The sequence below is a fragment of the Lolium rigidum genome, chromosome 4 (genome assembly GCF_022539505.1).
Source record: "Lolium rigidum isolate FL_2022 chromosome 4, APGP_CSIRO_Lrig_0.1, whole genome shotgun sequence".
Taxonomy (NCBI): domain Eukaryota; kingdom Viridiplantae; phylum Streptophyta; class Magnoliopsida; order Poales; family Poaceae; genus Lolium; species Lolium rigidum.
In genome coordinates, this window is record NC_061511.1 from 124,600,410 (window position 1) to 124,613,002 (window position 12,593).

Here is a 12,593-nt window from a genome sequence, read left to right on the forward strand (position 1 = left end):
ATTTCTGGCAACTTTGCTTTTTTGTTTCGATCCCCTACCGTATTTGCTAAAGTTGAGGACGCTGCTGCCAAATATGTCCCACATGTCAGCCTCTCTGAACTATAAATGTTTTCTTTCTTGGAATTATTTTTGACCCCTAATCAGGCTACTTGCCTTTTACTTTGGATCTTTTGCCGTCTTTCAAACGTTGAGGACGCTGCTGGCTCATGGGTCCCACATGTCATCCTCTCTGAAAGATAAACCTTTCATTTCTTGGATTTTTCACCTATGATTTCTGGCTACCTGGTTTTTTTCTTTGGATCCTTGTCGTCTTGTTAACATCGAGGACGCTGCTGCGAAATGGGTCCCACATGTCATCCTCTCTGGATGATAATTGTTTCCTTTCTTGGATTTTTTTTCACTACTGGCTGATGGGTCCCCGATGCCAGCCTCTATGTACAAGAAACATGTGATATCTAGATTATTTTTTAACCCGATATATTGCGGATACTTGCCTGTTTTCAATCCCTTCCATTTAATTTACCTTTTAAACTTTGAGGGACATTGTTGTCTTATGAGTTCCACTACAAGAAATGTGTGATATCTCGATTATTTGTTACCCGTGATATTGCGGGATAATTGCCTTTTTTATCCCTTTCGTTTGATTTTACCTATTAAACATTGAGGGGCGATGTTGGCTGATGGGTCCCTGGTGTCAGTTTGAGATATACTGAAATTTTTTACCCATGATATTACGGGATACTGCTTGCCTTTTTCTCAGTCCCTTATGTTTAACGTTACCTTTAAATGTTGAGGAACGTTATTGGATGATGGGTCCCCGATATCAGCAACACAAGAATTCAAAAGAAATAAGAACAACTTTTATGTAGAATCTCCGTTTTTTGCTAATTATTGGTTGTTTTTTCGATCCCCTGCCGCCTTTGAAACGTTGAGTACGCTGCTGCAAAATGGGTCCCACATGTCATCCTCTCTGAACGATAAATGCTTTCTTTCTTGGATTTTTTTCCACTCGTGATTTCTAGCAAATTGATTTTTTCTTTAGATCCCTAACATTGAGGATGCCGCTGCAAATGGGTTCCATATGTCAACCTTAATGTACAATGAATGTTTTCTTTATTGGATTATTTTTGATCCTTAATTTCTAGCTATTTGGTTTTTTCTTTGGATCCCTTGCTGCCTTTGAAATATCGAGGACGCTGCTACCAAATGGATCCCATATGTAAAGAAATTTAGACAAAAGATGGGCAAGTACTGGAAGGATAGCACACAGAGTAACGCGGACACAGGAGAGCCATGTTCCAATGAACTGCAACGCCGGGCAAGGGTTTTGCTGGAATTTGAACTCAACATTCATCAGGAATAGGGAAGTTTGGGATATATCACTAAGCAGCTCATGACAGCCAAGATGGCACACAGAATCAATTGCATCGTGGATGCGAGAAGCTACGGGGTTCTGGGCTCTGACTCGTCTCCAACCCGAAAAGTTCTGACGGTACTAACACTTTTCTCTCGACTGGCAACGTTTACATGAACTGCATCTATCATGTGCATGCCCCAAGATTGACCTGTATAGCTCCCTGGTTAGTGGTTAATCCTCCCTGTGCAGTTTCAACAATGAGATGAAAACGTTTGCCAGGACCATACTCCTACTGTTATGATCAATAAGGGCATATGATTTGGTACAACACAGGGGTAGCGGAATGTTAAAAGAAATGATGATGCTTTCCTCTAACAGGAGAAAATCTAGACAAAATTTAACAAAGAGAAATACTACAAAAGAGCACCATCAAGAGTGGCTAGTTATTGGTTGGATCCGCAGAACAGCGTATCAGACAACATTCTGACTGTGGCATCAAAATGAACACATCCCAGACATGCTTCAACCCAATATCAGCACATAGTTTTCGATGTTGACACTTCAGAAACAAACCAACTTCATTGTGCTTTCCTGGGTTCTGCTGGGGGCTTCCAGAGACCAAGACGGTACTTGTGAGCGAAACTCAAAATCAACTTTCTCTGCACCATGGCAAAGCAACCAAAATAGAGGAAATCAGTAATTCAATCCAAACATAATTCTCTTGTATATTAATTACAATCACATGAAAAAGAAAGGAAATTAAACAGAGAAAACATATCTACTAAGGACTCTACCAGTTGAACTCACATCAATGTTGCAATGGCAATTACATTAGCAATTAACAAGCTGTGAACCATCTTTGAAAATTTGTGTGGGTTACAATCTGGATGTGTGGATTATCTGAAATGCTTTTAGTGCACATATATGCGCTTTTACACGCTGTTCTCTACAACACTGCTGCTATAAGTATTACTAGAAACTGAAACATCTAACAGATTTTTGTGACATAAGAACATGTTAAATGTTATCCGCAAATTTACGAGCTACCTAGTCCCTAGGAAACATCACAATCGACCCTCTCCCAATGCAGGTTTCTTGGCACAGTATCATAGGTAATTTGCAGACTTGACATACTAGTTAATGACGAGAGGGAAGCTGTATGTTAGCACAGATACGGCTCTTAGCTCCTCTCTTGCCACAGATGGCATAATCAACATGCGGCCTCTCCCTCCCTATTTCTTCTCCTTTTTTTCTGTCGCTGTGAACAACCGACTAGTGCAGTTGAGTCGCCGCCATCTCCCTCCCTGCATCCCATCCACCACTCGCCTCGCCGCAGCATCCCCTGCACCGGCATCCTCCCTTGCCTCCCCTAAGCAGCCAATCCATCATCCTCGCACCCTCCTCTTCCCCTTCTGGTCCACTCCTCCGTGTTATCCTTGCCAACATCGTCGTCTCACTCTCCCTTGCCGCCAGCCTGCTGTTGCTGCCGGCAGGCCGCGTCCACCTGCGCAAGGACGACGATGTGCTCCGTGTACCCACCGTGCACGGCCATGGACACTAGGCGATGTGGTGGTCTCTGAATCGGGAGATGAACTAAGTGCAGGGCCTGGAGTGCTAGCTGCAAGTGGGAGTGGGGATCCTGTTCAACTGCGCCATGGATAATTGCAGATTTGCTTTGATTTACTTCTTCTCTTGCGTATGTTATTTGCTCCTGCAGATGTGCTATGCTTCACCTTTTGTTTTCTTTCCTTGGACAAATGCTGTTTCAGTTTTCCATCCGACAGTGCTTCTGGAAATTTTGATTCTTGCTAGCTGATGCATATTTTCACTAGACAGATACTCTTCGGTTCTAATTAAGCTTAACTACTGTACTATACATGTGTGATGCTGCAGGCACTCTAAATAAGCTGTGGCAGATATGAAATCAATCAAAGTACATAGCCCGTAGTTTTACCTGGAACCTGATTCAGTTTCATGCCTGTCTAGCTGATACCGTGGAAGCTAAAGACTCGATTTATGTTTCACTAGATGCATTCATAGATAAGGAACTGCAAAAAGAAACTTTGCTATTGCTCTCCTGAGAAAATACTCGGAGTCAAATACGCAAGATCTAGTATACTATGAATTTTCAATTTCATTTTGTACATTTCAATTCAAAGAAGGGACACCTCTCTTCACCTCGCCTTGGCACATATCCTGTAACAGCAAGGGCTCACCTAAAGTATACTGTATTTTTTGTGGTAGCTGATAATTTTATAACTGCTAATTAATCACTTGGTTGGTAATTGTGAATAATTAATCTGGTAATGGTGATTAATTAACCTGGTAATTGCTTTTGAAAACAACATGATAATTGCTTTACATACTACCTCCATACCGGTTTACAGGGGTATTACGCATTTCGAGAAAAAAGTTCGACTACAAATTTGATCAACAAAATATGAGATATATGCCACAAAAATTATACCATTAGATTCATATTGAAAAGAAGTTCCCAATAGTACAACTGTTGTGATATTTATCTTAAATTTTGCCAACCAAATTAGTAGTCAAAGTTTTTTCTCGAAATGCGTAATACCCCTATAAACCGGTATGGAGGGAGTACATAATCTGGAAACCGGGACTAGTTAATTTGGTGATGGCGACTAATTAATTTGGTAATTGATTGTAGTATAGTAATCTGGAAATTGCTTCGGAAATCAACATGGGGAGTGTTACATGCATAACCTGATAATTGTGTCTAGTTAATTTGGTAATCGTGACTAGTTAATCTGAATTTGGTACATGAATAATCTGGCATTTGGTTCACAAACAATATTGTAAAGTGTCACATAAATAACCTGATAACTGGGGCTAATTAATCTATCAATTGCTACTTGGGTAATCTGGTAATTGGTTTGCTAAACAACATTATAATTGTAAAATAAATAACCTGATAACTGTGATTATTTTATCTGATAGCTGCTATAACCCGAAAACTGCTCTTTTATATGTGTGTAGGGATTGATGAAAAGGTGATGAGCAAAACTCAGGACGAGAATATGCCGATGATGTAAAATAAAGCCATGTTAGACTAGAGCATGACACTGCTATGTTTTTTTTCTGGTTTTGCTTGCTTCTTTCGTGCATGCGGTGTGCTATGGACTATCACCTCGCATGCATCGTTACTGTAGCATGTATTGTAGTAAGGAGCAAGACTTTTCAGCGCATATGTGTGAGACCTACTCCCATGCATGTCAGAGGCCTGTCAAAAGTGGCAACGAATAAGCGGCAGGTTTTCAGCGTTCAGCCGCCGCACGGGCTAAGAAAAATGCGGCGCCGCTGCCTAGCACGGTCCAAAAATCCACAGTCTGTGTGAGGAACTGCCATGAAATTGGATAAGTCATACTACATTACCCTATGCCAGGAAAACATCAGTTCATATAACAATCTTGACACATACTACACTTCAGTGCTACACAGGGCTGAGGTGATAGACCCTGAATCCCTTTTGTTTAAGGCTGCCTTTTGAGTTTTTAGGAATGGAGGCATCATAGTACCAACTTCTTTTAAGAAAATCGTGATTACGCAATTGAAATATTTCTATGCCAGGAATCCATCCTTGCTTGTGTCAAGATGGGCATGTGTTCCTTCATACCACAAACGGGCTACAATGTTGACATGCAATTAGGATCCCTAAAGCTATTAAATGGAACTCTCCTAAGAGACAACACTTAAGAGATAACACATTGGGGTATTTTCTCTTAACATCGTATATCTCCTAGTATAGCGTGCTACAAGACAATAAACTGGGAAGAGGCCTAAATGACAACCCACGCAATAAAGATGACCTTACCTAGTTCATAATTTAGTTCCGCAACCCTAATGCATGGGGAGGGGTGTGTATCTCTATCTTCTCAGATCAAGAGCCTTGTTATTTCTGGAAGCATTGTCAAGTTAGAGATTTGCCATCTGTTGTATGTAATAACACAGCAGTCATGGTCCTCATATGGATTGCCGCCCATATCAGGATTTTCCGTGGGATGATACATTCATGTATGTGTTGAAACATGAATAAGTTTCACATATACCAGGAATTAATTACTGAATTTTCAGAAAACTGTATTTTCTACAAAACAAAATTTCCTGGTTTCAGTTCAAATCTAACAAGAAATTTAGATATCAGTCAGCATACGTACACATGAACCATGTAATACTAACCCAACCCAGCCCAATTGCTGTTGTTATCCAATCATCACAGCATCTGAGAACAAAAAAACCTAACCAAACTCTACATTGACACAGCTAAATGGCCGACGAAGCAGAAGCTAACATAGGAAGGAACCACAGCAATGCCTTGTACGAAACAACATATACCGCAACAACTAGTGAACCATAAGGAATGTTTGATCTGGAAGACTGGAACAGGGAGACGCACATGTTTGACGGGGACGCCGAGCTTCTTGAGCCGCAGCGTGCGGGTCTCGAGCAGCCTCTGGAGATCTCCGCCCACTGCCTCCTCCAGCTTGGCGGCGTGCGTCTCCACGCCCTTCCCGACCCCGTTCAGGAACTCCACCACGCCAACCTTGGCTGCGCACGCGCAGGAGTTGAACTCTGCTCAGCGAACGAGCTTGGGGATCAGCGGGGAGATAGGCGTACCTTGGTAGGGCTGTGCGTAGAAGGATCTCGCCGGAGCTCCGGCGCCGGGGTGGAGGAGGAGGCGGCGCACATGGGCGAGGGCAGCCATGGGGGGAAGGAGAGAGAGGGAGGGGTAAGAGAGTGTTCGGGGGGAATTTTATTTTTTACCCATGTTTAGATCTTTTTCCCTATTTTACTTTGCCATCATTATCCATACCTAATAATAAAGCAAAAAGAGTTTCCGTCGTCCGTCGGTTTTTACCCCTATTGACAAGGTATTAACTTGTCAATGTCTACGGATTGTAGACTAGGGTTTAGTTGGAAGTAGAGAGCAAGTAGATCTCGAGGGTTCAGTCGGAAAAGTACTCGACTGCTAGAAAACTGGGGTTATGTTGATAATGAAATCGATCCTCTCTTTGTCCCTCGACTCCCCCTTATATAGGAGGTGGAGCCGAGGGTTTCGTGGTGTACAAGTTTACAAAGTCTGAGAGACTCTTTGAGTTCGTCCCGTAATAGTTACAAGTCGAATATTCCTAATACAACTATATTTTCAAACTATCTCGTAATTAGGCTTCCGGGCTTCATAAACTTCGGGTCGTGGGCCTTCAGTAAATCCCGGGTACCATCTTCGGCAAGCCCATTGGGGATGCCTATATCAGTAGCCCCCGAGATTTTGCTTGAATCGGAGAATCAGGGAAAATCTCCAACTTTACAATTACCATACAACTTCTTCGAGTTAACACATATCTTTAATAAAACAGTCGTATATTGTACAGGCATAACGGTAATTGGGGCTAGTTCATCTGACGAATAAGGTACTAGTTAACTGCTCTTGTGGTAATTCACCAAAAACCTACTTCAAAATCACGTCCATGGACATGATCTCGGGATACTGGTGTAACTCGACATGCGCCGCTTAAGGTCTTACCAAATGTCGAATTCCAGTCATGTTTTATTGGGTACCTAATGTGTCCGTTAGGATTTTTATTCGCATCTGCTGATACGGAAAAAGTAGCGAAGCGCCGTCAGAGACGGTGCCACGCCGCACAGGACTGATCCTGGGGACTTACCTTCGCAAAGTATTGCGGCATTCAGAGATTAATTTGCGACTGAGGCACTCTGAGAATATATTGTCGAGTACTTTTTCGGCTGTTGGAATAGCACATTTATTCGAGTCACCGGATGACTTGTATATTTTTATCTTGTCCTCCCGATGGGAGTATATGAAGAGTTATTTGTATAACTCGAAATATGCTCACCATGCCTTTTATAATTTCATCGGGCACGCGAACAGCGTTCCCGATGGGAGTAGCCCCCGAGGCTACAACCAAGTGCTTGTACTTGGTTGTAGGCTCACCATTGTAACATCTTTTGTCGTTATATTGTTATTTTTTCGAATTCTTCCATCTTTATCGGGTGCGCGACCAGCACTCCCGATGGGAGTAGCCCCCGAGCATATGAACAAATGCTTGTATTTGATCATAGGCTCTCGCCTTTTCTGTCTTGCCATACTCGAGATTTCCTTGTTTAAAAAGTAGCCCCCAAGCATTTGATCAAAAACTTGTATTTGATCAAAGGCTCCCAAAATTATCATCAATCCATCTCTGTCGACAATCCTCAGAACGCCGTAGTCGAAATTTCTCTTTTTAAAGTGACATCAGTGCTGACGATAGCTACGACCGCTGTATCGGGAAAACGTGAGTCCTGTCCTGTCACTGACTTGTGTGTCCGAAAGCCTGCGGTCTGTGACACGTCACGCAAGTGGGGGACATACGTCCTCCGCTTTTTCTGGCACGCGCACTGTAGCGCTTGTCCAGTTCCGTCGTAGTAAAAAGACCTTATTACCCATGGAGACACGTGTAAGTCATCAAATCCATTCCTTCTGCATCCAACGGCACGTCGATTCGTAGGTTTGCTATAAAGGGTCTTCTTCTTCCTCCGGTAATCCCTTCGCTGCGCCGCGCTCAAATCCCCTCTACAAAACCTCCACTGCAACCAAAAACTCATGTGCTCGACCACTCCCCTACTCTCTCCAGCGCCATTGTTGATGCCACGCGGTCAAGGCTCACAAGGCACAGCACTCCCGAAGCAAGCATGACGGCACAAGATCTGGGAGCTTCCGAGTGGGAGAGATCTAAGATCTCAAATCAGGACGCCAATCTGATAAAAAAGCTCGGCCTGATGAAGAAGAAAGAGGCACTGATCTTCCCCAGCGAGGAAAGCTTCCCAACGCCCCCCATACAATATCGGGTTAGTTTCGTCGACCACCTCATCCGCGGTCTCTCCGCCCCTATCCACGAATTCCTTCGTGGAAAACTCTTTGTGTACGGGCTGCAGCTGCACCAGCCGACTCCCAATTCCATCCTCCACGTGTCGATTTTTATCACCCTTTGTGAGTGCTTTCTCGGGACCCAACCAAATTGGGGCCTGTGGAAACGCATTTTCTGCCTTCGCCGCAACGGCTCCCACAACATCTCCTATAACATAGGTGGTGTTGTTATCTGTGTTCGCCCTGACGTCGAGTATTTCAATGTCAAATTCCCCGACTCCGTCCAAGGGTGGTGCAAAAGATGGCTATACGTCCACGAGGAGTGCTCCGACTTGTTGGAATATAACATCGCCCCTTTGACGGTAACGCAAAAATTCTTCGCCGCTGATCATGGGACGCAAAGTCCACCGAAGAAGAAAAAACGGCAACAGAAGCATCGATGAAGCGTATCCATGAGCTGCAAAATACCCGAGGCAAAGAATTGTCGGGTATCCAAATCACCGCCTATTTCCTTAGGATTAGGGTGCAGCCTCTACAGGCTCGCAAAAACCCCATGTGGATGTATGCTGGCGAGAAGGATGTCGACCGCCTCTCCAAAGATCTCTCTGTGAAGGATTTGGAGAAGCTTGTTCGACGTGTTTCGTCGTTGAGTAAGAAAGATCCAGTGCCAACCTCTTGCCGTGTGGAGCCATATAGTGGTGCCCACGCTCTTCCCCAAGTAAGTAAACCTACCTCTTGAGTTTTTGTATTTCCTACATCGCTTATCTTTGTTTCTCGACTTGGGTTGAAACTTCGACTGCTATCTTGTTATTTTGCTGTTGACTTCTGTCCTCAAATTTCTCTTGCTATTGTTTTTCCTTTTACAGAACCACCAAGTCACTTCCTCGTTGCCTCCCTTACCTGAAGGTGGGGAGGTTGACGATCGAGACATCGTTGTCGATGATGTACAGGGTACTTCTCGCCCTGAGAGTGAAGTCGCTGGATCCCATAAATCCGCGGGTTCCTCTGAAAGAGAAACTGATTCTGAGGCTACCATGTCGGCGCATTCTCTCCCTTCCGCTGTTTCCCCCCGGAACAAAAGGAAAAGGGGTGATGTCTAAGACTCCGCCACCTCCAAACTCGGTGGATCACCTGCCGAAGAAACTACTCCTGAGGAGGAGGAAACCTTCAATCCTTATGAGGAGGCCCTCGTTAGCTCGTAAGCTACCCTGCCTTTTTTTTGCATACTACTTGTGCGTTTTCTCATACTATATTTTTTGGACAGTGACGAAGAAGAAGAACCTGCTCCAAATGTTACTGCTCCCACCAGCACGTCCCAAACCTTGGTTCTTTCGGAAACTCGTCGCGCAACGGAGGAAACGCCGCCTCCTCAACAATTTCTAGAAACGTCGACTCCTGCCGCCAGCCCCTGAGCCCCATCACCGAAGAGAGCGAGGGTTGAACTTGGCGAAGAAATGAACCTCTTGGCTGGGAGTTCGACTCCTCCTCCTTTAGATGACGTAAGTACCAGTGCAATTATTTTACATTCTGTCAAGTTTTTCTCTTTGTAAACGTTCTCGCAACTTTCCTTTGATCAGCCTCTGATGAAGGAATTCATTCGCCTTGGTACTCAATTTGTTGGGTACAGCGACACTGTCAATAATTTGAAAGGTACACCATTCTACTGTCTTTATTTTGCACGCAATGATCTATCTTCCTGTATATCTTTTAACACTGCTACCATGGTCCCTTCCTGCAGAGTCTCTCGCCAAAGCTAACAAACGAGCCGTTGACCTCGCCATTAAGCTTGAACAGAGTGAGAAAGCTCACGAGAAGGCTCAACAAGACGCTGCTTCTGTTGGAGATCTTCGGAAGAGACTCCACCAAGCTAAAACTGCCTTAAGCAAAAACATATCTCGGCAAACTGCGCGCGAGGAAGATGTCATTGGCCGTCTGGAGTCGCAGAATCGGCGCTTCGTCAGTAAGTTAACTAATCCCTTTCTTCGGATTTCCTCCAATATTGGCTCTTCCTGTATTTATTGTTCACCAAAAATTCATTTCAGCAGGAAGGATGGTTCACGACTTTGAGCTTGAAAGGCCTGAAGGGGATCGTATTCTCGATGCCCTTTCTCTCCTTGAAATTCATGGGGACCTGGCGCGTCGCAGTATTGTTGATGCACGAACTGCCTTCACACGCCTCTTTCCTTATTTCTTCCCGAAGAAAAGCGCGCCTGAGCCCTTCGCTGAGCTTGCCAAGTGCTATACTCCCGAAGAAGATCTTGGGCTAGCTTTTCGACAGGAGAACCTGAAGATTGGCATCGAAGGCACTATAGCTTTGGTTGCCGAGAGCCAACAGAACGTCGACTGGGCAAAGGCTGGCGAGACGAAGAAGATTAGCAGGGAGAGGTGGCAAGCCTTGATCAAGGCTGCCAAGCCGCATACGAAGAAGATCCTCTCCTTCCTCGGATACAAGCTAGCTACTCCTTCAAGTTCCGCCAAGCCGGAGGTCAAGTAGGCCATCCCGTCTTTGTTTTTCTGTTTTTGCTCCTTTTGATGTTGTCGCCTTAGCTATGTATTGCGGCAGCTTGCCCTTGGTTCAATGGGAACCATTTCTTGTAATGATCATGTAAATATCCAGAATATGAATGAGATGCTTATTTTGCGAAGTGATTGATGTCAAAATCTTTTTCTCCAGTTGGTTTTTGACAAGTATACCGCAATTCCTGGTTCTTCGGATGCTGTGCCCGCTTCTTCTTACTCGAAGAAAAATTCCGCTGGTGATTTTGCTGAAGATTCATCGGCTGCTGATCAAACACAGGATTTGAACGAACTTCGACAGCAACTCCAGTTGATGAAGAAACAAACTCTTATGATGATGGAACAATCTCGAAAATCGTCTGAAGGGAAAAAAATTGCTCTTCAACAGACCCAGGAAGCCTTAGATTTAAAGGAAACTGCAATTACTGAAGCCACGCAAGCCACTTCGCGAGAAAAATATATGCTTCAATTGATGACTGATGCTAGCTTGGATATGGCGGGTATGAGTTTGAACTCTATTTTTTTACTTGTTTTCTATCTCTCACTATGGTGTTCCCGTTGAATAGGTTCTTTTCTGGATTCTGCTGCCGAAGACCAACGAGTGGACGCCAGATCGGATGTACTCATCAAACTTGCTTCGCATCATAGTTCGAACTTTTGGGCTACGCCCGATCGGACTCGACAAATCATCAGATTTCAAGATCACGCAGGTCAAGTTCGCGATTTTCTTGATTTCTGCACGAGGACACTAGCCCTGGTTTACAACACCATGTTTCCTCGAAACTCCCAGCCGAAGACTCTTCCTTCCTTGATGAATAAGTTCAGGGATGCTCCTCGGATCCATGAGTTTGTGAAGGTCCAATTGGTTGCTGGAGAAGTTTGCTCTGACCCTGTTACAGATCTGCTACCCAAAGTTAAATATGTCCAAAGTCGTTGAAATTTATCATTCCAGGGTAGAGAAACGGAGGAGGAATATCGATAAAATCATCGATGTTGTAACTCCTCTAGCCGAGGAAATGATGGACGATTTACTTCGACTGGATGCTGAATTTTTCGTCAAGGGTAGCTATGTTGAGCACATGGGTGCCTCTGCTGATGATGAGAAAATGAACATAGACGACTTGATAGGATGTGACTGATGTTGGAGATATGCCCAAGAGACAATAATAAAAGTGGTTATTATATATCTTCATGTTTATGATAAATGTTTATATACCATGCTATAATTGTATTAACCGAAACATTGATACATGTGTGATATGTAAACAACAAAGAGTCCCTAGTAAGCCTCTTAACTAGCTTGTTGATTAATAGATGATTAGTTTCATAATCATGAACATTGGATGTTATTAATAACAAGGTTATATCATTATATGAATGATGTAATGGACACACCCAAATTAAGCGTAGCATAAGATCACATCATTAAGTTATTTGCTATAAGCTTTCGATACATAGTTACCTAGTCCTTTCAACCATGAGATCATATTAATCACTTATGCCGGAAGGGTACTTTGATTACATCAAACGCCACTACGTAAATGGGTGGTTATAAAGGTGGGATTAAGTATCCGGAAAGTATGAGTTGAGGCATATGGATCAACAGTGGGATTTGTCCATCCCGATGACGGACAGATATACTCTGGGCCCTTCTTGGTGGAATGTCGTCTAATAGCTTGCAAGCATATGAATGGTTCATAAGAGACCACATACCACCGTACGAGTAAAGAGTACTTGTCATGAGACGAGGTTGAACGAGGTATAGAGATACCAATGATCAAACCTCGGACAAGTAAAATATCGCGTGACAAAGGGAATCAGTATCGTATGTAA

At 43.8% G+C, this 12,593-nt stretch overlaps 1 protein-coding gene across 1 annotated transcript; it reads right to left on the reverse strand.

The window, feature by feature from the left end:
* Positions 1-1,628: 1,628 nt before the first annotated feature.
* LOC124708557 lies at positions 1,629-6,118 on the reverse strand. The gene is made up of 3 exons (XM_047240237.1): positions 5,996-6,118; positions 5,775-5,926; positions 1,629-2,016 (listed from the first exon to the last, which is right to left on the reverse strand). The coding sequence occupies exons 1-3, from the start codon at positions 6,081-6,083 to the stop codon at positions 1,936-1,938; spliced, it is 321 nt and encodes a 106-aa protein (XP_047096193.1). The 5' UTR covers positions 6,084-6,118; the 3' UTR covers positions 1,629-1,935.
* Positions 6,119-12,593: the final 6,475 nt, after the last annotated feature.